Source organism: Mastigoproctus giganteus, chromosome 6 (genome assembly GCF_048544385.1).
Source record: "Mastigoproctus giganteus isolate SK-2022 chromosome 6, ASM4854438v1, whole genome shotgun sequence".
Classification (NCBI taxonomy): domain Eukaryota; kingdom Metazoa; phylum Arthropoda; class Arachnida; order Uropygi; family Thelyphonidae; genus Mastigoproctus; species Mastigoproctus giganteus.
The window spans coordinates 149,345,242-149,370,426 of NC_143580.1; the positions used below are offsets into that span (position 1 = coordinate 149,345,242).

Below are 25,185 nucleotides of genomic sequence, written 5' to 3' on the forward strand. Positions count from 1 at the left end.
TCACTAGCGCAGTTGCGCAGGAAGCAATTCCAGTTGGTTTGGCTGGATGTTCTTGCCCTTCCCTTGTGGTAGCCATATGGGGAACAACGCCACCTTGTTCCACTGTCTTTCTTGGGAGACTGTCTGTGACTTTTCAAACTGCCCCTCTGCCTAAGGCCTGAATGCGAGTGACTTTATTCTGTGCTACACTCGATGCAATATGATTATTATTTCTTTTCAACATCATCATCCATCTAATGACATCTATTATTATTATTGTTGTTATAGTCTTTCTACCTGAAGGAGAGTTCCATCCCATGATGGGTACTGCTAACAAGTGCACACAGTGGTTGTTGTGTCTGGTGTTTCTGTTGATCGAGGAACTCTCTGACTATTCTACTGGTGTTCAGGATTATGACTTTCTGGAGTTCCTTGTAGGTGTTCTCTGGGAGACCTATTGCTGCTAGGCTGTTATGAAGGTCTTGTTGCATATGCCACATCTCTTTGATCTCCTGTCTTAGGTCTGTGTACTTCTTGATCACTTGCTCTGTTTTCTGGAGGTCGCCAATGTTGGGCACCATTATAAGAGTCAGATAGGTAACCTTTTCTTTCTTGTTGACAACAGTTATGTCTGGTCTTTTGTGTGGGATTGTCTTATTTTCTTATTATGGTGCAGTCCCAGTACAGCTTGTGCATTGGGGTCTCTAGTACAGCCTGGAATTTGTGCTTGTAATACTGAACACTTTTTTGATCAACTGGTATTTCCTTGCTTGTTTCTGATGTATTATTCTGGCTACCTGGTTGTGACTGAGTGTGCTCCATCTTAGTGATTGCCTTGCATCCTGCGGATGTGTTGAATCTTTTCTGAGGCCAGGTAGTATTGTTGATTATTATGTAATCTAACATTCCAGGCTCCTTTATGATGTATTTTCTGATGTATCATCAGTTTCTGATGTTGATTACCTGGTTTTGGATGGCAAGCATGAATCCTTCAGTCTCGGGGAAGAGCATCACGCTCATGAGCCATGCTTTGGAAGCCATTTTATCTATGTGTCTTGACGGAGGTCATTGTAGTGTCTACCTTGTAGTGGCTTCTTTGTCCATCTTTCAAGCTTTGTGCATCTACAGAAGGGGACTCCTTGCTTAGGTTGAGTAGGTATGTCACTTGCCCAACTTCCTTATGGCTTGGTAAAGTGCTGCTGTGTTCTTCTGGAAGTAATCCTAGAATTACGAGGGGTGATCATTTAATTCGTGGACTGGTGCAAAATCTTATCTTAATTGTCATCATCTGTATCTTCTCTGGATTTCTCCTTCTAGAAATACTCTCCCTTGAACTTTACACACTTTCTCCAGTGTCTTACCCATGCATTAAATGCTTCTTGCAAGCCATTTTTTGAAAGACTGTGAAGTACTTCCATTGTGGTTCTGTGGGGCGCAAAACACTTGCCTTTCAGACATTTCTTCAGATGTGGAAACAGGAAGAAATCACATGGGGCTAAGTTCAGTGAATAAGGGGGATGTGGCAGAACCTCAACACCTATGAATATTGTGCAGGCAGTGATTACTGCCAGCACAATATTAGCCATGTGGGGTCTGACTTTGTCTTGGAGAAACCACTTCACATTGGAAAGTTTGGTTACACCAGAACAGGGCTGTCCATCCAAGACACTCATTACCACATACTTCATTCATCTCTTTAACTGTTTTTTGATGCATTTATGCCCTGTCTGACACAATAACAAATCACATATCACTGTTCAATCTGTGTCTGACATGATATTTGGGTAAGGTAAAGAAAGCCAACACAAAATCCGACAGGAAACATTGGATAACTTACGCAGAAATTAGTTTCTCGACACTGGACTCTAGTGCTACTCGTTCAGTAAATAGACGGTAGCTGTTATGGTCTGGAGCCAAAATTGAGAAGGATATATTGATTGACAGGTAGGCGTGGCAAATGATGAAATGATTGGTGGTAGGCACGATAGATGACAAGCTACTGTGTAGTCATTGGTTGGCATTATAATGTGTATTTATGAGTAAAGAACGGTGCATAATAGTTTTGTGATGAACAGTAAACAGGTAATAGTAGCGATGAATCTTTTAAAGATGGAAGAAATTCGTACGGAAAATAAAATATTGGTTGATTTTTTGATGAAAACTAAATTGTTAAAAGTTTCATTCTGTTCATGTTCTTCATTTATGTTTTTTTCTCATTATTAAAAGCAGATTTTTGGAATTCATGAGTGTTTTTACTGTATTGTTTGATTTAGGTTTGATAACAAAAAAAGGAAAAGGTTTCTTTCTTTATTTTTCATTATATTTCGTAACTTGACCTTAAACGTTAGGTTAGGAAATAATAGGAAAAGAAAGATTCTTTATATATAGTGAATAGTTATTGAGGTGTTGATTGACGTTATGATATGTGTTTATCCTGCACAAATGTCTTTAAAAATAAAAGTAAAGTAATAAAAAATTAATATTTGGTTAAGAAACAATTTATGCGCTAGTCCACCAATGATTCTAACCACCCATGGTTATCCCCTCCATTTCGGGAGGGGTTCAAGCTCCCGTGGGATTCAAGTGGAAGTAACCTCACCTTTTTTCACCACTAGGGCATATTATTGAACAAGAAAATAAAAATACAGTAAAAAAAAAAAATTATTTTTTTATGAATGTATATCTAAATATGACTGTGATTCTAAAGAAAAAAGGTTAGGTTACCCTCTCCACTTTGGGAGGGGTTCAAGCTCCCATAGGATTCAAGTAGAGGAAACCTGACCTTTTTTCACCATTATAGAAAGTGTTCATTAGGGAATGTGCAATTAGGGCAAGTTACCATTGAGACAAGTGACCATTAGTGCTTCTGAGTGATACTAAACCAATGTTATTGTGTGTGTGTGTTATGTTCATGCACCAATCAGCACGTTTGCCACGCCTACCTGTCAATCAATATATTGTTCTCGACTTCTGCTCTAGACTGATAACACCTATCATCTGTTTACCGAGCGAGCAGCACTAGAGTGCCTTATCGGGAAACTAATTTTCCGCATAAGTTATCCTACATTCTTTTGTTGGCTTTCTTTACCTTTGCCGATATTTCCTTCAAAACGATCGTCGGTGACACATAACACTAGCTCGATGAGTACTGGTATGCACACACAGTCTGCTCAGTAGCGCTCAGGAAGAGCACCCCCAGGGGCAGTTATGGAAAGTTCACGTGGTAAATATAAAATCTTGCACCAGTCTGCAAATTGAATGATCACCCTCTGTATTTTTTCATTTCAACATCATCGTTCATCTAATGAGGTCCATTATTATTATTATTATTATTATTATTAGTGACATGTGATGCAGGGAAGCAAGCTTATAAAGTATCATCTCAAAAAAAAAAAAACTCCCACATCACTTGTCCACCTCTTCCAATAATTTGTCTAGTTCTTCCTCGAATTTTTTCACACTGTCCACCTCTACAACACCAGATGGAAGTTTTTTCCAACAGACAAAATCCTGCTGGCTGAAGACAGACCTCCTCACATCTATCCTGTAACCATCCTCCCTCATATATGTAGTCTGAGCAAAAGAAAGATTGGCATCAGCATTGAGCTTGCTCAATCCATTCAAAGCCTTAAAAATCCCAATCAGATCACTTTGTAGGTGCTTAGTCTCAAGATGTTGCAATTTTCAGAACTGAAGCCTGTTTTGGTAAGACCATCCTTTCATTTCCTTCACAATCTTTTCCTCTTCTCTGCACCTGTTCCATAGATCTACGTCCTTCCTAAAATGAGGACTCCAGGTCTGTTTACAGTACTTAAGCTGTGCCTTATACAACAGGCTAATCACTTCATTGTCCCTGCTAGCAAAGTTCCTGCATGTCATAGACAAAACTCCATGAGCTGTCCTGGCAGCATGTGTGCATTGCTCAGAGAACTTCATTTCTGACTATTGAGAATAAATGGAAATTTATTTATTTATTTAATACCTAAATTTTCAATTAAAATATCTGTAGTATTTTAATTAAGCATATGTTGTGAAGTGCCCAATCATATTAAATATGATTTATAATTCATAATTATTGGCTGAAGAATGCACTTTAATGTTATATATTTAATTTTCAATTTTGGAGACAGATGTATTCTCTTTCATTTAACAGAATATTTAAATTTTTCATATATATGTAATTGGGACATGTCCTCTCTTTGTATAATTAATTAATTACTTATTTCATTAAGACTAATTAATATTATGCCATTAAAGAATTATTTTTGTTGTTATTACAGAAGCTGTATCTGTAAAAATTGCCATTGTGACTCCAGAATACCAGATAGGTTTTCCACTTCAGCTGGACTGTGATGTACAAGGAATTCCTTTTCCTTCTGTGAAGTGGCAAGTTAATAACGATACAACCTATCTGGAAAGCAACAATCACAGAAAAATTCTCCAGAATCATACAATTTTAATTGAGAATGCTGTTCACACTGATAGTGGTCTTTATAAGTGTATTGCTGAAAATGCATATAGCCAAGCTTCAGATACTGCTCTAATAAATGTAGAAGGTGAGTCTTAGTTTCCTTTTAGCTATGTAAGAGATATGCATATTGACAATGTACACTAAGTTACCACTTTATTTGGTGCATTTCTAACAGAAAGTAGGTGCCACTTAATCCTTAGATCAGATTGGATTGGTCATGTGGTTAAAAGTGCACCACAGGGATGCTGTTCAATGTTGACTCAATTGCTTCTCACAGGTGTTACAAATTGGATGGTTTCAGATCCGTACCTTGAAGTGCTAATTCTATTTCATCTCTAGGGAGAGATAGGGCCTACCCAGAGCACAGGGAACCATCACAGTAGGTTGAATTCATTGTCATATTGTTCCTGAAACTTGTTCTGTAAAATTCTGGCCTTGTAACATGGCAGTTTATTCTGTTGGAAGACCCTATTTGCAGATGAGTATGCCTTACACGAAGAATTGCACCAGATTGGAAGCAATTTCCAGATAACTTATGTCATCCAAATATTGCTCCACTAGTATCAAGGGACCCAGTGTACACCACAAAAAATTGCACCAACACTAACTTGCATTGTTGATACATGGACTCTTGCTGTTTTGCCATATTCTGCTTCTCTCATTGGCATGAAACAGTATGAACCAGGATTCATCAGACCGGGGACTGTTTTTCAAATTTGTCACTGTTCAGTGTGGTGTTCTTGAGTCCACTGTAATTATTGGTTCCTTCTTGTTTTTTTTCTGACAGGAGGAGCGGTACTTGGTTTTGCCGTTCACTGCAATACTCCATCTTTGAGTTGTTAGTTAGTTAGTTATTTGATTTTTAAGAGCATTAGCAACTAAGGCCATATTGCTCGGGGATATGCGGTGGTCATTCCCTGACCTTTCCGCATCCTTCGTATTTAGTGGTGACGGGCTCGAACCCCGGTCTAATCAAGAAGCGTGTGCTACGCACTGCTGCTCCTTCCCACCTGGCTACGGAGGAGCATCTTTGAGTTGTACATTCTGAAATGCCTCTTTGGTTACCACTGTTGTACTTCATTGTTATTTGACTTGCTGTAGCCTTTCTGGCTAACTGTACAGTCTTGTCCTCTATTGACCTCTCATTAGTATTAGTATTAGTTGAGGCATATGATGCAAGAAAGCAAGCTTATACAGCATCAGCCAAAAAAAAAAAAAAAAAACCTTCCCATTTCACCCATCCGGTCACTCCAAATGTTTGTCTAGCTCAGCCTTAAATTTATTTAAGCTATCAACTTCCACAACAACAGATGGAAGTCTGATCCAGCAATCAACCACCCGCTGGCTAAAGCAAACTTCTGCACATCTGTTCTACAACTGCATTTACTCAATTTGAATCTATGCCCCTCAGGTTCTTAATCAGAGCAAGCAGAAGTATCTTGTGTCACCATTGAGCCTACTCAAACCATTCAAGGCCTTATACACCTCGCAGGTGCCTAGTCTCCAGATGTTGCAACTTGCAGAACTTAAGCCTTTCTTCATAAGTGCACCCCTTTGTTCCTCTCACCAACCTTGTTGCCCTTCTCTGTACTCATTCTAGCAACTCTACATCCTTCCTAAAATGAGGCCTCCGGACCTGTATACAGTACTCAAGGTGTGGCCTGACCATTACCCTATACAAAGGGATAATCGCCTCCTTGTCTTTGCTAGTAAAGTTCCTATGTCATTGACAAAACTTCATGACCTGCTCTGTCAACCCGTCTGCACTGCTCAGAGAACTTCATCTCTGACTGCACAATTACCCCCAAGTCTTTTTCATTCTGCACCTCCCTGAGTATAGTACCACACAGTTGGTACATTTCTTGTGAGTTACTGCTACCCATATGGAGTACTTTGCATTTGTCAATGTTAAACTTCAGTTACCACTTCTCAGCCCATCTGCCTAACTTTTCTAGATCCTGTTGCAGGATCTAGAAAAGTACTGCTTTATCTAGCTTTCTGCCTTTACTGCAGGATCTAGCATACTGCCTTTACTGCAGGATCTAGCATACTGCCTTTACTGTCATTAACAATCCTGCCAACCTTTGTATCATCTGCAAACTTGGACATTAAGCCTGATATTCCTTCATCGATATCATTGATAAATACAAAACAACAATGGGCCCAGCACCGAACCCTGGAGGACTCCACTAATAACATTAGTCCACGTCGAGTAATGTCCATTTATTATCACTCTCTGCCGTCTCCTACTCAACCATCCCTTTATCCAGTGCAGTAACCTGCCCTTAATGCCATACCGCTCCAATTTGTACAGCAGTCTTCCAAGTATATGATTAATTCATCCAACATCCATTTAGGCCTAAACCTTGAACAGCATTTCTTAGTTGGATGAAAAGCCTAGTAGCCTCCAAGATTAAGTCCCTGAAGGCTTCCCATTTAGAATTCATTGTTGGTAACATCAATTGAACCCACTGTATAGAATTTAAAAACTGTCTGAGACCACTGTAATCATCTTTATGAAAACAAAAACCCTTCCCTTTACCCTTGATGGTGGTTACATCTTTAAGTAAATTCCACATCAGTACCCTGTGGTCACTGTCACCTAGTGGTTCCTTTATCTGCAATTTCTTAATGCATGAATTTCTGCTGCCATGCATTTGTCAATATTTAACTTCAATTACCATTTCCACTTCTGAGCCCATCTGCCTAATTTGTCTAGACCTTTTTTGTAGTAGCATTCCCTGATTATTGTGATTACCACCCTTCCAACCTTTGCATCATCTGAAAACAACCATTAAGCTTATTATACCTTCATCAGTATCATTAATAAATATAGAATCCATGTTCTTCCTGAAATGAGATTTCGAGACCTGTATGCAATACTCAAAGTATGGCTTAACCATTGCCATATACAACAGGATAATCACCTACTTATCCCTGCTGTGTCAAAATTCCTGTATATCACTGACAAAGCCCCATATGCTGTCATAGCAGACTACACAATTAGCCCTAGATCTTTTTCATTCTCCACCACTCTATCACACATTTGGTTAATTAATCTGAGATTTCTGCTACCATACATTTGTCAATATTTAACTTCAATTACCATTAGCACTTCTGAACCCATCTGCCTAATTTGTCTAGACCTTTTTGTAGAGCATTCCCTGATTATTGTGATTACCACCCTGCCAACCTTTGCATCATCTGAAAACAACCATTAAGTTTATTATATGTTCATCAATATTATTAATAAATATAGAAAACAACAATGGGCCAAGCACCAAACCCTCGGGAAATAACATTAGTCCAAGAAGAGCAGATTTATAAAGTATAAGAGACAGCATACACCTATATTATAACAGAAAATACAATAAAAAAGGTAGAAACAAGCTAAAAGTGATAAAATAAACCATACAGAGATGCAGCTTTCAAGGCAAATGATTCTTTCTTGATTCTGAAGTGTATGGCATTTTAACGATTCAAACAGCTCAATGTCATGTCATGTGATGAATAACAGAAATCATTTCATGACAGCATTGTGACATGGTCTTGCACAATGAAGGATGGACAAAAAAAAAATAAATAAATGCAATAAAGGCAGAAAAGAAAGAGAAAGTGAAGGGAACTTTCACTTCCCCTTATATTACCCTTTATGGAGTGGATATAAATCCCTTCATTGCAGATAATATTGGGATTATAAGTAAAAATATGCATTGTTTCTAGCCACAAAAATTGTGATTGAGAAAGGTGCACCCTACCTGAACTCAAAGCTATTCCTTTATTTTGTGTATTTTATTGCTTTTAGCCATTATACTGGTTTTGATCTTTTTTATTGTATTTTACCATTCTGGTTTTAATAGTTTATTAAATATATATTTTTTAAATTTTGTATATGTGTTGATCAGTAGATGTAAGATTATTTTACCAACAGTTATACTCAAGGTCAGCAACGTTTGGGCAGCCTGGGTACAAGAATTAATGTTCGGGGATACCCAGTCCTCCTTTCTGAGAGAGAGAAGGGTGGCAAAACCTTATCTGGACTCTTTTCAATCAGAAGCCCAGGACCTGGGTATGCCTAATGGTATGCCACTCCAGTTTTGGAGAAGTACATTTCAATGAATATAAAGTACTAATAGTTGAACTTGTTTACATCTGTAAACATTTTTAATGATGACTAAAAGTCAGTGTAAATGGTTACAAATGTAAATAACAGTTCAAACCATTAAATGTAAACAAATGACAACAACAAAGTTATAGTGAATGCAATGTAAAGAAATATCAATCTTAAAAGAATGCCTAGTAATTATATTATCTTTATCCTTTCAATACGGATAATTTGAAAATGTACACAATGAAATTCTAAGTCTGAACTGGGTCTAGTGACTCGCAAATAGTTTCTTACTTTGAAAAGGGTGCCAAAACCAACTACAGTCAGTTCTCGTATAACACGTGTTTGCATTACACGAATTCGATCATACACGATTTATAAATAGGGGAACGATATCTTGTATAACACAAACCGAATTCGCTTATGCACGATTCGCCTTTGTGTTTACAAGAAATGGCAGTCGAATGCAGAATCACCCCAACCGAACGCAACACGATAGGAATGAAGAGAAGATTCTGAAAATGTATTTATGTTTTTTATATCAGTGAAGCGGAAACACATTTCCCCATAATAACCAACACAATTCCAGCTATCGGTATAATCGAAATGCAATTAGATCGAGTTTACTACCAGTTTATAACAGATTCCACTAGCAGAAATGCAACTGGAAATTGTTTTTATTGTTTTATGGTAGTAACCCCTAGAAATGTGCTTTAGTAAAATGTGAGGTGTTAATAGTGTATCTCTACCTTTACGGTGTTGTTTATTCAGTTGCTACACACGCCCAGCTTTGTTTATGTGTATCAATCGTACCTCCTCGTTTTGTAATTGTGCTTTATTCCCTAAAAATGAGTAAAATACTTTTAAAGGTGTGAAAAGGAAGCGTCCTGGTGAAGACACTGCAGATTAACAGAGAAAAACAAAAGCAATATCGATAAACAGAGGCGGACTGGGTCAAAAATTCTTATCCGGGGAAATTTATAGTGGCCTCATACTATGGTTTATGGCCAAAATCACACCGGCCTCCGGCCCACTGGGGGTTTCCATGGTAAGGCTTAAAGCCAGTCCGCTTCTGTCGATAGAGAAAAAATATGAAATTGTGAAACGCTTTGAGCGAAATGAAAGACCATGTGATATTGCACGTGCTACAGACCTAAATGAGGCAACGCCGAGAATTACAAAGAATGCAGAGAAAATAAAAACAACTTTCATAGCAGGAACAACTCAAAGTGTAATTTAAAACCATTAGATTAAGACACAAAGAATTGGAAGAGATGGAATGGCTGTCATCTGTTTGGATAGAAAATCAAACAAAAAACAAGTTTTCTTACGATAGAAGCAAAAGCATTAGCAATATTTTATTACGTAATAGTCGTAATAAAATACGTATGGTAATTATTTTATTACGATTATTTATTGTTTGGTAATGTTTTGGTTACAAATGTGTGTTCAATCTTGGGTGGTCGGCACCTAACCCTATTTTACCCATAGGGCCTGTTGTTTATATTGCACGAGGGTTTCCAGGAACACAACTATCGTGCTATATGAGGACTGACTGTACATTCAAACGTTATTATAATGAAAATTAAAGGATTATAACAAAAATTTGCTACTGTACACAGTATATGGTATTGTTATAGAGTATATACTACCTTTAAATTTTACATTTTTACTTCCTTCCTCAAGAATTTTGTGATATATGGAGACAGAGTCATGCAGAATTTACACAACTAAATTTGCTCTGAGAGACAAAAATATGTAGTGGTAAACTAATAACACAAAATACATCATTTCCATATGCAAGTAACATGCTGTAAATTTTTATTTACAGCACTGCATGTATGCATCTAATATCAGAGAATATCAATGATTGTACTTCAGAGAAAAAATACTTTTGCAGTGCAGGATTTAAAAAAAAAAAAAATTATTTTATTCCATTTTTAAAGGAATAACTGACAGAAATGTATGTAAGATCTTCATCAACTCACATGGCATTTTGTTTTTAACAGTGTACTGTGGAGAAAATTCAGTGACTGGAATGGACATCAGAATGGCATTCCAGTTTATCATACATAGATGTCATGTATATACATTAACTGCCTTTAGCATGTACTATCCTGACTAACATTCAAATTCATAAATTTTCCACTCCAAGCCCTTTAGGATCACCTGTGCAGCTGACTCAGGGTTAAGAAAGATTACACAAATAAACAATTAAATTTTTAACTGAAATAAAATCCTTACATGGAATTAACTTATTCATTTATAAATGATTTTGGAGAAAAGAAGAGAATTTAACCTATCAACGTTTCTTCTATTTATTGATTATGAAAAAGCACATTGACAACGTAAACTGGCAAAAACTTTGGCAGATTTTACATGAAGAAAACATCCCAAACCAACTCTGGAAAGTGATACAAATCCGATATAAAAACTCAAAGGTTCGCATAAAATATTCTAATGGCCAACTATAAGACCCAATTAGCACCAATAAAAAAGTCAAACAAGGATGTAGACTATCACCAAATTTAATTAACATTTACATCAGTAAAATTATTAAAGAATGGAAACAGTCAGTGCCGTCGTGAGATATTTTTGCACCCTAGGCAAATCAAGCATTTGGTGCCCTTTTAAATGATCCACAAGACTGCAAAGTGCCCCTACCCAAATGGCACGCTAGGCCTGGATGCCAACCATACCATTAGCATTAGTAGAGGCACATGATGCAAGAAAGCAAGCTTATACAGCATCAGCCAAAAAAAAAAAAAAAAAAAAAAACCCTTCCCATTTCACTGATCAATTCATTCCAAATATTTGTCTAGCATTAGTATTAGTAGAGGCATTTGATGCAAGAAAGCAAGCTTATGCAGCATCAGCCAAAAAAAAAAAAAATATATAAATATATAAATAAATAAATAAAAAATAACCACTTCCACTTCACCCCTCTGTTCATTCGAAATACCTGTCCAGCTGAGCCTTAAACTTATTTAGGCTATCAACTTCCACGACAAGGGATGGAAGTCTGTTCCACCAACCAACCACCCGTTGGCTAAAGGCAAATTTCCGCACATCTATCCTACATCTGTCTTTCCTCAATTTGAATTTATGCCCTCTCAGGTGATTATTCTGAGCAAGAGGAAAAATCCCATCAGCATTGAGCATGCTCAAACCATTCAAAGCTTTATACACCTCTATCAGATCACCTCGCTGGTGCCTAGTCCCCAGACACTGTAATTTGCAAAACTTAAGCCTTTCTTCGTAAGAGCACCCCTTTGTTCCATTCACTAATCTTGTTGCCCTTCTCTGTACTCATTCCAGCATCTCTACATCCTTCTTGAAATGAGGCCACCAGACCTGTATACAGTATTCAAGGTGTGGCCTGACCATTGCCTTATACAAGGGAATAATCACCTCCTTATCCCTGCTAGAAAAATTCCTATATATCATTGACAATACACCATGAGCTACTCTTGCAGCCCGTCTGCACTGCTCAGAGAACTTCATATCTGCCTGCACAACCACCCCCAGGTCCCTTTCATTCTCTACCACTGTCAGTGTAGTACCACAGAGTTGATACGTTGCTCTGGGGTTGCTGTTTCCTGTATGTAGTACTTTACATTTGTCAATGTTAAACTTCATTTGCCACCTCTCAGCCCATCTGCTCAACCTTTCCAGATCCTGTTGCAGTAGCATAGTGTCAGTAGTGTCCTTGACAACCCTGCCAACCTTCGTATCGTCTACAAACTTGGACATTAAGCTTGATATACCATCATCAATATCATTTATAAATACAGAAAACAATAATGGATCCAACACTGAGCCCTGAGGGACTCCACTAATAACATTAGTCCACGATGAGCAGTGTCCATTGATTACCACTCTCTGTCCTCTCCCCCTCAACCACCCCTTTATCCATAGCAGCAATTTGCCTCCAATGCCACACTGCTCCAATTTGTGCAGCAGTCTTCCATGTGTAACAGTATCAAGAACCTTTCTAAGATCCAAGTATATAATATCAAAGTTATTCCCTGCATCCAGTTCTTTTGTGACTGCATCATAGTATCCAATCAGATTGGTCAGGCAAGACTCCCCCTTAACAAAACCATGCTGTGTCTGAGCTATAACTGAAGTCTTGTCTAGATGATCCTGCAGTGTTTCTTTAACCAGTGCCTCCATTAATTTTCTGGGAACAGAAGTTAAACTAACAGGTCTATAATTACTTGTCGCCCTTTGATTCTCCTTTGTGAATTGGGGTCACATTTGCACATCTCCAGTCCATGGGTACTTCCCCTGAGTTCAAGGAAGCTCTCATAATTATGGCTAAGGGTTTGCTTACTTCCTTTGCTGGCTCCTTTAATATAACTGGATAGATCTCATCCACTCCAGGTGCCTTTCTTGTATTTATCTTCAACAATTTCTCCTCCACTTTAATCTCAGTTATTACAAGATTCTCTAGCTTACTGCCAGAGTTGAACACACCTCTGGCATTCCACTCGCTGAATAACTCCTCATGTGTGAATGTCGATGCAAAATATTCATTTAGTTTGTTAGTTACCTGAGCTGGATCATCAACAGTTGACCCATCGATATCAAGTGGACCAATCTGATTCATCCCTTTCCTTCTAGAGTTTACATAAGTAAAGAACTCTTCTTCTTCTTCTTCTTCTTCTTATTATTATTATTATTATTATTAGCCATATGGTACAAGGAAGCCTGAGGCTTATGCTGCACCAGCCAAAAAAAAAAAAAAAAAAAAATTCCCGAGTTACTCCCCGTGTGTGTGTGTGTGTGTGTGAGAGAGAGAGAGAGAGAGAGAGAGAGAGAAGTAGAAAAGCATCACCATGAAAGAGAAGAATGATGATATCCAGCTCAGGACCCTGGGTTTGCCACGCCCATACTCACCAGATGTGAGCCCCCGGGGTTTGCATCCCTTGCCAAAGATTTCTCGTAATCTGCCTTCGACTGCCTAACCTCCTTTGTAACTTGGTTACAGATCAACTTGTATCTATCATAGGCTTCTGTGTCTCGGGTTAATTTGTATGTATCCCATGCATTTTTCTTCTCTGCCATATGTCTCATTAGTTCATCTGACATCCATTTAGGCCTAAACCTTGAACAACATTTCTTAGTTGGTATGTACAGCCTAGTAGCTTCCAAGATAAGTTCTTTGAATGCTTCCCATTTTGAATTTGCTGTTGGTAACATCCTCAGTTGGTCCCACTGTATAGAATTTAAATACTCTCTCAGTCCATCGTAGTCGCCTTTACGAAAGCAATAACCCTTCCCTTTACCCCTAATGGTAGTTGCCTCTTTGAGTAACTCCCACTTCAGCACACTGTGATCACTGCCACCTAGTGGTTCATTTACCTGCAGATTCTTAATGCATGAAGAATCACTACTGATAATCAAATCAAGATTATTACTCCCTCTAGTGCTGCTTTGAATTTATTTAAGCTATTGACTTCCACAACAACAGATGGAAGTTTGTTCCAGCAACCAACTACTCACTGGCTAAAGGCAAACTTCCACACATATATTCTACGACTGTCTTTCCTCAGGTTTATAATCTGAGCAAGAGGAAGAATCCCATCAGCACTCAGCCAGCACAATCCATTCAAGGCCTTATACACGTCAATCAGATCGCTTCGCAGGTGACCAGTCTCCAGACACTGCAATTTGCAGAAACTAAACCATTCTTCATAAGAGAACCCCTTCATTCCCTTCACCAGTCTTGTTGCTCTTCTCTGTACTCATTCTAGCAACTCTACATCCTTCCTAAAATGAGGCTTCCAGGCCTGTATGCAGTACTCAAGGTGTGACCTGACAATTGCCTTATAAAAGGGGATAATCACCTCCTTATCGGAAAATTCCTGTATATCAATTGACAAGACTCCATGACCTACTCTGGCAGCCTGTCTGCACTGCCCAGAAAACTTCATATCTGACTGAATTACCTCCAGATCTCGTTCATTCTCCACTACCCTGAGTGTAACATCACCCAGTTGGTACATTTCTCTGGGGTACCCATATGCAGTACTTTGCATTTTTCAATGTTAAATTTCAGTTGCCACTTCTCAGCACATCTACCCAACTTTTCAAAATCTTGTTGCAGCAGCATACTGTCATTGCTGTTATTAACAATCTTGCCAACCTTTGTATCATCTGCAAACTTGGACATTAAGCCTGATATAACTTCATCAATATCATTGATGACACTGCAAACTGTCAACAATAGAATACAGTTAAAAACAGGTATAAAATCAAAACTAATTATATGCTGATGATCAAGTCATAATTTCAAAACTGGAAGATGAACTACAGATAGCAGTTAATGAAGTGAATAAAAATAGGCAAAAAGTATGAGATGAAAACCACCTCAAAAACAAAAATCAATGGGATTATGTGGAAAAAACATACAGAGAGTCAAAATTGTTATTGATGACAAAATAATAGAACAAATATCCAATTTCACCCATTTGGGAAATTTAATATCAAAAGAAGGGAAAGACAACCACACTAAACTACAAAAATATAATAATTAAACGCCACTTTGGAAAACAAAGGACAACAAACGAAATTACAACTACATAATATTACTTCAAAATCAGCCCTCTTTTACAGTTGTGAGACTTGGGTAATAAATAAGAAAGATGGAGAAAAACTAGAAGCAGCATTAATGGGATTTTTAAGACCATTATTAGGCTTTACAAGGTTAGACCACTGAAGAAATCCAGATATTCATGATAAATTAAAAGTAGACAATATTTTAGATGACATAAAGCAGTATCAGAAAAAAATGGATCAATCACATAGAAAGAATGAACCCAAATTGGATCCAAAATTAGCATTTAACTACAACCCAAAAGGCGAGAGAGAGAGAGAGAGAGAGAGAGAGAGAGAGAGAGAGAGAGAGAGAGAGGTGAGCCATCGGAAACTATGGCAAGATCAAAACCACCTCCAAGAGCTACAACAGAACAGGTCTTCAAAGACCTAAGCTGGATCATGTTCATGATGATGATGATTTATAAATGATTAGCAACAATTTTATTTGAGATAGCGATAAATGTTTACACTGTTGAAAAAAATCAATACTGAATGCAATTACTGCTGTACTTGAATACAAGCACTGACTCTCGTGTGCACATTCAGTTTTAGAGGTGTTGAGTGTCATCTTGTGGTAGGTCATTCCAAGCCTGTTCCACTTGAGCCTTCAATCGAGAGATGATCGAATATTGATACCTGCACTTTTGATCTCTCAAAAGTGTACAGGTATCGATCAGGTGCCTTCCAACCATGTCTCAGACATGATTGATTGGGGACAGCTTTGGTGACCTTACAGGCCATGGGAAGCCATTCATGTCTTGAAGAGCTTTGTATTATCCATATGCACTGTAAACAAGATGGCTACTAAGTTTATGAAATTTTCAATGTAATAGTGGGTTGCTATACTCCCTTCCTCACATGAGAGCTACTTTTTATTGAAAATCACTACTCTGTGAGTTAGTGATCTTCCCCCCCCCCCATACAGTCTACTTTCTCTTACCCCTGGCATCTTCTGATCCTCAGTCATTCATCCCCTAACAAAGTTGAAATGGCTCTCTTCACTAAATAGCATTGAATGCCATTCCAGCTTCCAGTCAGTCCTTGTGATACAACTGAAGACTTACCAGAATGAGTAGGAGTGAGAGGCAAACGGTTCAATGGAACAAGATCACAGCCCCACTTCCAGCAAATGACTATGAGCTGTGCTTTAGTCAAAAGGGGAATAACAGTATTCCTAATCTGGGCAGAAGTGTCTAACTATTCACCAAAGACACCCATTATATAAGTCCATCTTGCCTTTTGTTAGTGTTATTGGCAGGTCCTGTGCCTGGTCTTCAAACATGCTTTCCTCTTCCTACTGGTCCAACGTCAATGAACTATAGACAGATGCATAACTATCACAATGCAAGAATTAGCAAAGCTTAAGGGTCTGTGCTGCAACTATCTGGTCTACTGTTCCAAAGAATATCATTCAATCGGAACTATCAGGTGAGCACTTCCTTCGTTGGTAGATAAACTGTAAGCTTCACCTGCCTCTAATGACTTCTCATCACCAGTTATACTTGAACATGGAAATTGTGCCAATAGGTGGAAAATCATGACATTGAAAAAAAGTTTTTTAATCTTTTGTGTGGAGTTGATCACAGTTCCATATTCGAAAAATGGTTCCTTGGAGAATCCTCTCTCCCCCACTATGAAGAGGGGATCCTCCAAGAAACCATATTTCAAACTGTTAGATCAAAACTAGTGCTGTACTGGATTTTAATAATTTTAGCATTGATTTAGACTTTGCTTTATATGGAAGAACTACAAAACAGAAATAATTTAAGCTAATTGCTAATGAATTTTAATTATATGTACTAACAAGCTTTTAGACATAACTGACACTGATAGCTGTTTTATTTTTGATACAAGCCTTTGATACAAATATGTCAGAAACTCTTTTTTTTTTTACTCTCTGGTGGCAATAATGGGATTAATAACAATGGGTTTTCTGTTGCCAGATCAAGAACCCACATGAACAGAAAAATTGCATTTAAAGACATGGAAAATGAAAATTAAGTTTGAAATAAAAAATTATACTTCATAGTGAATCTGTGATACATCTACCTGTTCAATATCAGCATTGCACTTTTCCAAAAGATATTCTTCCACTTCCAAGTGGCCATTACGAGAAGCCATTACAAGAGGTGTAGCACCATTTGTTTTTGCTGATACCAACATTTTGGCCTATGATCAAGAAATATCTTTAAACGGTGAAGCTTATCAGCAGCTGGTTTTGATCACAGGATTGCCATTGGCTAGACGTTGTCATTTGGTTATTTGTCCAATTTTGATACACCTGAAACACAGTCATATGTGAAAACCTCACAGTATCGTGCTATATTCAGTCACTTAAATCTTTTGTTTTACCATTTTTGCATTGAATTACATACATATAGTATCCGTGCATATCTGCCACTTGCTTTATATCATACAGTATGAACATGTGATACTGTTACTGAAGCGGTACTCCATTTCATGAAAATTGTAGGTACCTAATAAAGTGGCCACAGTGTATGTAACAAATATCATATGCTGGTTGTGACAAAACACTGTGTGAAATACACAGTGTTTTGTCAAAAATCTAATGATTGTGAAAGCAAGTTCAGTAAATCTTAATGTAGAGAGGTGGTGGAAAACCATAGGTTTGACATCATGCAAGAGATTTAGAGATTCTTAACATTCCCATCTTGTGCAAGCCATGCACTTCTAATTATATGCACAGCCTTTCAGCATAAAGATAACCACAAGTTTATATAGGAGTGAAACAAAAAAAAAGAAGCATAATTGACTATATATGTCATTATAAAATAACCTTAAACAACTAGGTTAACCAATTCAGGGATGTACATGGAGCCTTGGGGTTGAGAGGTTTCTTTAGTGACTGGCTTTGTGGGAGTGAGTTTCTTTGTGGAATTTTGAAAAAAGTTTTAGTAAGGTATGTAAATGCTTTTAATTTGACTTACTAATAACTCACTTTAATAAATATTAAATTGCTCTTCTTTTTTAATTGGCTTGCCAAAAATTATAAAGGGGGTGGGTCATGCTTCTTATCAAAAGAAGCCTCGCACAAAAATACTTTGCAGATTCAGAAGTTATGCATGCCAATATAGAATCTATGTTGGGTCTTGATGTGAGTTAGATGGAAGCATAGGCATAATGAGAGTGGGAGTAATCTACAGATCAAAAGATTGTGAAGAGTATGATGATAGTCTCTATGTAGATGGAATGGGTGAGCAAGTGTTCAGAGTGTCTTATTATAGGCGAATTCAAATTTCCACTAATAGATGGGAGTAAATGGAAGGGAATCTCAACATGGAGATCAAAATTTTAAAAATAAACTAGATGATTACCTCTTGTACTAGTATGTTAGAGAAAATACTAGGTATAAGAATATTCTATAATGATCATTACTCAAAAAGAAGATGATATAATAGGGCTCACAGTACAAACACCATTGGTAGGAAGTGATCATGCAGTCATTAGTTTGAAGATTAAGAAAGATGCTGCAGTTGTTGATGGTAAAGGCATGGGTTTTAATTTCAGGAAAGGAGACTATGACAGTTTAAAATGCTACATGGCATCTTTCAGTTGGGCAGTACAGACGGAAGGTGAATACAATAAAATTATGAAATAAACTTAAAGTAATAGTCACAGATGCCATGAATCCATATATACCATCAAGGAAATTTTGCATGAGGATGCTTGCATGGGGAAAGTTACAGAGTTCTCTGAAAAGTACCAAAGCCTACAACAGCTACAAGTTGAAGAAGGCATTGGCTAAGAGAGTAAAGAATGAGGACAAGGAGTGTTTTATGTACGTGAATAAGAAGAAGAAGAAGAAAATGAATCAGATCAGACCCTTATGTAATGGCTGAAAGAAGGTTTTGGACAATCTAGCTGCTATTGCTGATGAATTGAATTGGTACTTCACATCAATATTTACCGATGAAAGACTCTTTTTTAAGGGAGTAAAGCCTGTGCAAGTGAGGATGAGATATAACAATCTTGAAATTACACATGGCTGTTAATTAGAAAAACTTTCATTCCTAAAGGCATGTAAGGCTCCTGAAGTTGATGGCATATATCAGGGGTGGCCAGCAAGTCAATCGCGATCTACCAGTCGATCATGGCTTTAATTTCGGTCGATCACAACGAATTTTAAATATATATAAAATATAGATTAGTCAAAATCTAAATGTTATTATTATGTGCCCCATTACGTACACTTATTACAAATCCGTTGAACCCATGACTATCCTTCTTACCGCACAGCCGCTAGGCTTGTCTAGTGAAAATTCACACAGTTATGTTGTGGAGAGAATAGTGTATGTGTCGAATTCTTATTTAGATTACTTAATATTAATTTAATACCCTTTGATTTAAAAATGAATACTACGAAAAAGGGTAAAACATATCATTTTCATCAAGAGTGGGAACTACAATACTTTTTTGTAATGATAAAAGAAAAATGTTGTTGTTTGATTTGCAATGCTTCCGTGGCTAGACCCAAAAAAGGAAATTTAGAAAGGCACTTCATATTATATAACAATTGGATTTTCCACCAAATAGTGACCTTAGAAAAAGTAAGTTAAAAGAATTTAAATCCAGATTATTAGAACAACAAAATTTCATCATGACACCTAATTTACAACCTAAAGCAGTAATTGTAGCATCATTTAAAGTGAATCATCTTCTTGCAAAAAAATGCAAATCAAATGAAAAATGAGATCTGCAGTTATCTTGAAATACTGTGATGCAACGCATCGAAAAAATGAGTAAAAATGTGAGCAAACAATTGCATGCTCATATTGCAAATTGTGTGTCCTTTTCTTTACAACTGGATGAATCTACAGACATCAGTGATACAGCTCAATTGCTCATTTTTATTTGAATGGTTTTTGATGATTCTGCCAATAGAGAAGAACTGCTGAGTATCATTTTGTTAAAAGAAAGAACTAGATGTGTTGATATATTTAACGCATTCAAAAATTTTATTGAAAAAATTAAATTACCACTCTTTAAGCTCGTATCAATAACAACAGATGGAGCTAACGCAATGACAATGCATCTTAATGGGATTCATCGCATTGTGCCTAAAGGATGATGAATTCCAGATTTTTTGAGTTACCATTGTATCATTCACCAACAAGTGTTAGCCAGAAAAAGATTAAATGCTAAAAGTGTTATGGACATAGCTTTCAAAATCGTGAATTCCATCAGAGGACAATCTCTTCAAAGGAGACTTTTCAAAATGCAACTCAATGAAAATGAACCAGATCTGATATTACACACAGATTTCAAAATTTGTTGATCATGGGCCTATATGAGAGCTTGAAGGACATGGTGGATGCCCTCGAAGGAACTAAATTGAGGGGCCCATCAAGCTCTCGGCTGCCCACATCAATGCCAGAGCTTACACTTGGTCATCATGAAACACAGCGGCAACCCCCAAGGCAGAATGCGCTGGTCCCAAAGGAACTAGTAGTTGTTGGTGACTCTATTGTCAGGGAAACGGAGGCGCCTCTGTAGCCAGGTGGGAAGGAGCAGCAGTGCGAAGAACACGCTTCTTGATTAGACCGGGGTTCGAGCCCGTCACCACCAAATACGGAGGATGCGGAAAAAGTCAGGGAATGACCACCGCATATCCCGGAGCAATGTGGCCTTAGTTGCTAATGCTCCTAAAAACCAAATAACAAACAAACAACAACAGGGAAACAGGGAACATGCTTTGTAAAAAGGATAGGTGGAACAGGACCAGGGTATGTCTGCCAGGGGCAAAGGTTGATGACGTTGTAGAGCAGATATCATCTTTTAAGGGCACAAAAGGTGATATAGTTGTACATGTTGGCACAACTGATATCAAGAGTAGGAGACCGGCAGAATTGCTTAACAAGTACAGGTCACTGTTAAAAAAAAAGTCGTGAAATAGGGTTGAATTTGAAAGTGTCTGCAATTCTGCCCGGACACGATAGGAGGGAGTATATGATGAGAGCCTTGTCGATCAATTCGGCCCTGGAAAGATTGTGCAAGGCTCAAGGGGCAGAATTTTTTTCAGCCTGGACTATACTTGTTAACAGGAGAGATTGCTTCTACAGGGATGTGATACACTTAAATAGAAAGGGTGCAAGAATATTTGCTGATGCTATCGAGGCAGTGTTAGGTGGGTCGGAAAACTGCTAGCTTGGGGGGGGGATACAAAGACGAATAGATTAACAGTAGCCACTGGCAGAGGTGAAAGAGATTCTTGCACTGCTTCTATTGGAATGAGCAGAAGCCTGAAAAACAAGATTCAGGATATTTCAGAGAGTGCTGGGAGTCATTGCGGTACAAGTAAACACATGGGTTGTGTTAGGGTAGCTAAGACTAGAAATAGGGGCATGTATACTTGCGTGTACACCAATGCTAGGAGTTTAGTAAATAAATTTGATGAATTTGAGGTATTGCTCAAAACATCAAAGGCAGATATTGTTGGGATATCAGAGACTTGGTGTCACACAGATATAAGGAATGCAGAACTGGAATTCGGGGAGTACAACGTCTACAGAAAGGATAGACTGGATAAGAAGGGAGGAGGGGTTATGCTATTAGTTAAGAAATACATAAAATCCAAGGAAGTGAAGCCAGTCAACATCGCAGGACAGTGCAGTGTCGAGTCAGTTTGGTGTGACATAAGCATTGGGAGATCAAAATTAAGAGTAGGAGTGTGCTATAGGCCTAATGACTCTGATGAGTATAATAAGAACCTGTACAGGGAAATAGAGTGGACCAGTAAATCAGAGAGTCTTATAATGGGAGATTTTAATTTCCCAGATATTGACTGGAGTTTGGGGGCTGGTCACTCACACACTAGCAAGGCTTTTGTGGATTTATTGGATGATTGTTTTCTACATCAGCATGTTTGGAAGGCAACTAGAGGGAGGAATATTCTTGATTTGATTATCAGCAGTGACTCTTCATGCATTAAGAATCTGCAGATAAAGGAACCACTAGGTGGCAGTGATCACAGTGTGCTGATGTGGGATTTACTCAAAGAGGTAACTACCATTAGGGGTAAAGGGAAGGGTTATTGCTTTCGTAAAGGCGACTACGATGGACTGAGACAGTATTTAAATTCTATACAGTGGGACCAACTGATGATGATGTTACCAACAGCAAATGCAAAATGGGAAGCATTCAAAGAACTTATCTTGGAAGCTACTAGGCTTTACATACCAACTAAGAAATATTGTTCAAGGTTTAGGCCTAAATGGATGTCAGATGAACTGATGAGACATATGGCAGAGAAGAAACATGCATGGGATACATACAAATTAACACATGACACAGAAGCGTATGATAGATACAAGTTGATCTGTAACCAAGTTACAAAGGAGGTTAGGCAGGCGAAGGCAGAGTACGAGAAATCTTTGGCAAGGGATGAAAAGAAAAACAGCAAAGAGTTCTTTACTTATGTAAACTCTAGAAGGAAGGGGATGAATCAGATTGGTCCACTTGATATCGATGGGTCAACTGTTGATGATCCTGCTCAGGTAGCTAACAAACTAAATGAATATTTTGCATCGACATTCACACATGAGGAGTTATTTAGCGAGGAGAAAGCCAGGGGTGTATTCAACTCTGGCAGTAAGCTAGAGAATCTTGTAATAACTGAGAGTAAAGTGGAGGAGAAACCGTTGAAGATAAATACTAGAAAGGCACCTGGGGTGGATGGGATCTATCCAGTTATATTAATGGAGGCAGCAGAGGAAGTAAGTAAACCCTTAGCCATAATTATGAGAGCTTCCTTGGACTCAGGGGAGGTACCTGCAGACTGGAGATGTGCAAATGTGACCCCAATTCACAAAGGAGGATCAAAGGCTGACACAAGCAATTATAGACCTGTGAGTTTAACTTCTGTTCCAGGAAAATTAATGGAGGCACTAGTTAAAAAGGCACTGCAGGATCATTTAGACAAGACTTCAGTTATAGCTTGGACACAGCATGGTTTTGTTAAGGGGAAGTCTTGCCTGACCAATTGGATTGGATACTATGATGCGGTCACAAAGGAACTGGATGCAGGGAATAACTTTGATATTATATACTTGGATCTTAGAAAGGCTTTTGATACTGTTGCACATGGAAGACTGCTGCACAAATTGGAGCAGTGTGACATTGGAGGCAAATTTCTTCTGTGGATAAAGGGGTGGTTGAGGGGGAGAAGACAGAGAGTGGTAATCAGTGGACACTGCTCATGGTGGACTAATGTTATTAGTGGAGTCCCTCAGGGCTCAGTGTTAGATCCATTATTGTTTTCTGTATTTATAAATGATATTGATGATGGTATATCAAGCTTAATGTTGAAGTTTGCAGATGATACAAAGGTAGGCAGGGTTGTCAAGGACACTACTGACACTATGCTGCTGCAACAGGATCTGGAAAGGTTGAGCAGATGGGCTGAGAGGTGGCAAATGAAGTTTAACATTGACAAATGTAAAGTAGTACACATGGGAAACAGCAACCCCAGAGCAACGTATCAACTCTGTGGTACTACACTGACAGTGGTAGAGAATGAAAGGGACCTGGGGGTGGTTGTGCAGGCAGATATGAAGTTCTCTGAGCAGTGCAGACGGGCTGCAAGAGTAGCTCATGGTGTATTGTCAATGATATATAGGAATTTTTCTAGCAGGGATAAGGAGGTGATTATTCCCTTGTATAAGGCAATGGTCGGGCCACACCTAGAGTACTGTATACAGGTCTGGAGGCCTCATTTCAAGAAGGATGTAGAGCTGCTGGAATGAGTACATAGAAGGGCAACAAGATTAGTGAATAGAACAAAGGGGTGCTCTTATGAAGAAAGGCTTAAGTTTTGCAAATTACAGTGTCTGGAGACTAGGCACTAGCGAGGTGATCTGATAGAGGTGTATAAAGCATTGAATGGTTTGAGCATGCTCAATGCTGATGGGATTCTTCCTCTCGCTCAGAATAATCACCTGAGAGGGCATAAATTCAAATTGAGGAAAGACAGATGTAGGATAGACGTGCGGAAATTTGCCTTTAGCCAGCGAGTGGTTGGTTGGTGGAACAGACTTCCATCCCTTGTCGTGGAAGTTGATAGCCTAAATAAGTTTAAAGCTCAGCTGGACAGGTATTTTGAACGAACAGAGGGGTGAAGTGGAAGTGTTTTTTTTTTTTTTTTTTTTTTTTTGGCTGATGCTGCATAAGCTTGCTTTCTTGCATCAAATGCCTCTACTAATGCTAATCAAAGGGGAGATGATTATCAGCAGCTACAAGATACGGAGTGGCTGTGTGATCTGGCTTTTTTGGCAGATTTTACCAGTAAATTTAGTGATCTGAATAATTTGGAATTACAAATAAAAATGTGCGTGACATGATTAGTAGTATTTCTGCATATAAATATCAATTTTTGGCAAGGGCTAAGGATCTCAAAGAAAAAAAAATTTGATCATTTTGCAAATATGCAAGGTCATTTGCAAAAATATTCTGATTTGAATTTAATAGTGAGAAATATGTTTCTGAAATTGAGAAAGTTGTGGAAGATTTTGAAACAATTAAAGACAATGTTCAATATATTTCTTATCCATTTAATGTCAACTTAGATATGAAACAAAATGCAGAAAAAAATCATTCAGATTTTTCATATGGAGAAAATATTACTTGAAAATGAAATTATTGCATTGTGAAACGATATCTTCCTAAAAGCCAGATCATCAGAAAAAGACTTTTGGAAATATGTTTGCCGAGAAAAGTACCCAAATGTAAAACAATGCAGTGAACTTTTAAATTCCTGTTTTGGTTTGACATATCTACGTGAACTGGCCTTTTTGTATTTGAAACAAACAAAGACGAAGACTCGCTCTAGACTTACGGACTTGCATAGAGAAGATTCTCTATGGTTGGCCTTATCACAATATATCCCCGATTTTTAAAGCTTGGAAGATGACATAAATTAAAAATTTAAATATGTATTAATTTAAAATAAGAATTCTGAATTGTATTTAATATTAAAATTTATAAACAACATTTTTCAATATGTGTTGAT

At 37.9% G+C, this 25,185-nt stretch overlaps 1 protein-coding gene across 1 annotated transcript in view; it reads left to right on the forward strand.

The window, feature by feature from the left end:
• The window catches only part of LOC150084650 (papilin-like), a 967,274-nt gene that overhangs the window by 924,355 nt on the left and 17,734 nt on the right, over positions 1 to 25,185 (forward strand). The window contains exon 36 of the mRNA XM_090376529.1: positions 4,260 to 4,535. Within this exon, the coding sequence (XP_090232655.1) occupies positions 4,260 to 4,535 (276 nt within the window). The remainder of the gene's footprint in view (positions 1 to 4,259; positions 4,536 to 25,185) is intronic.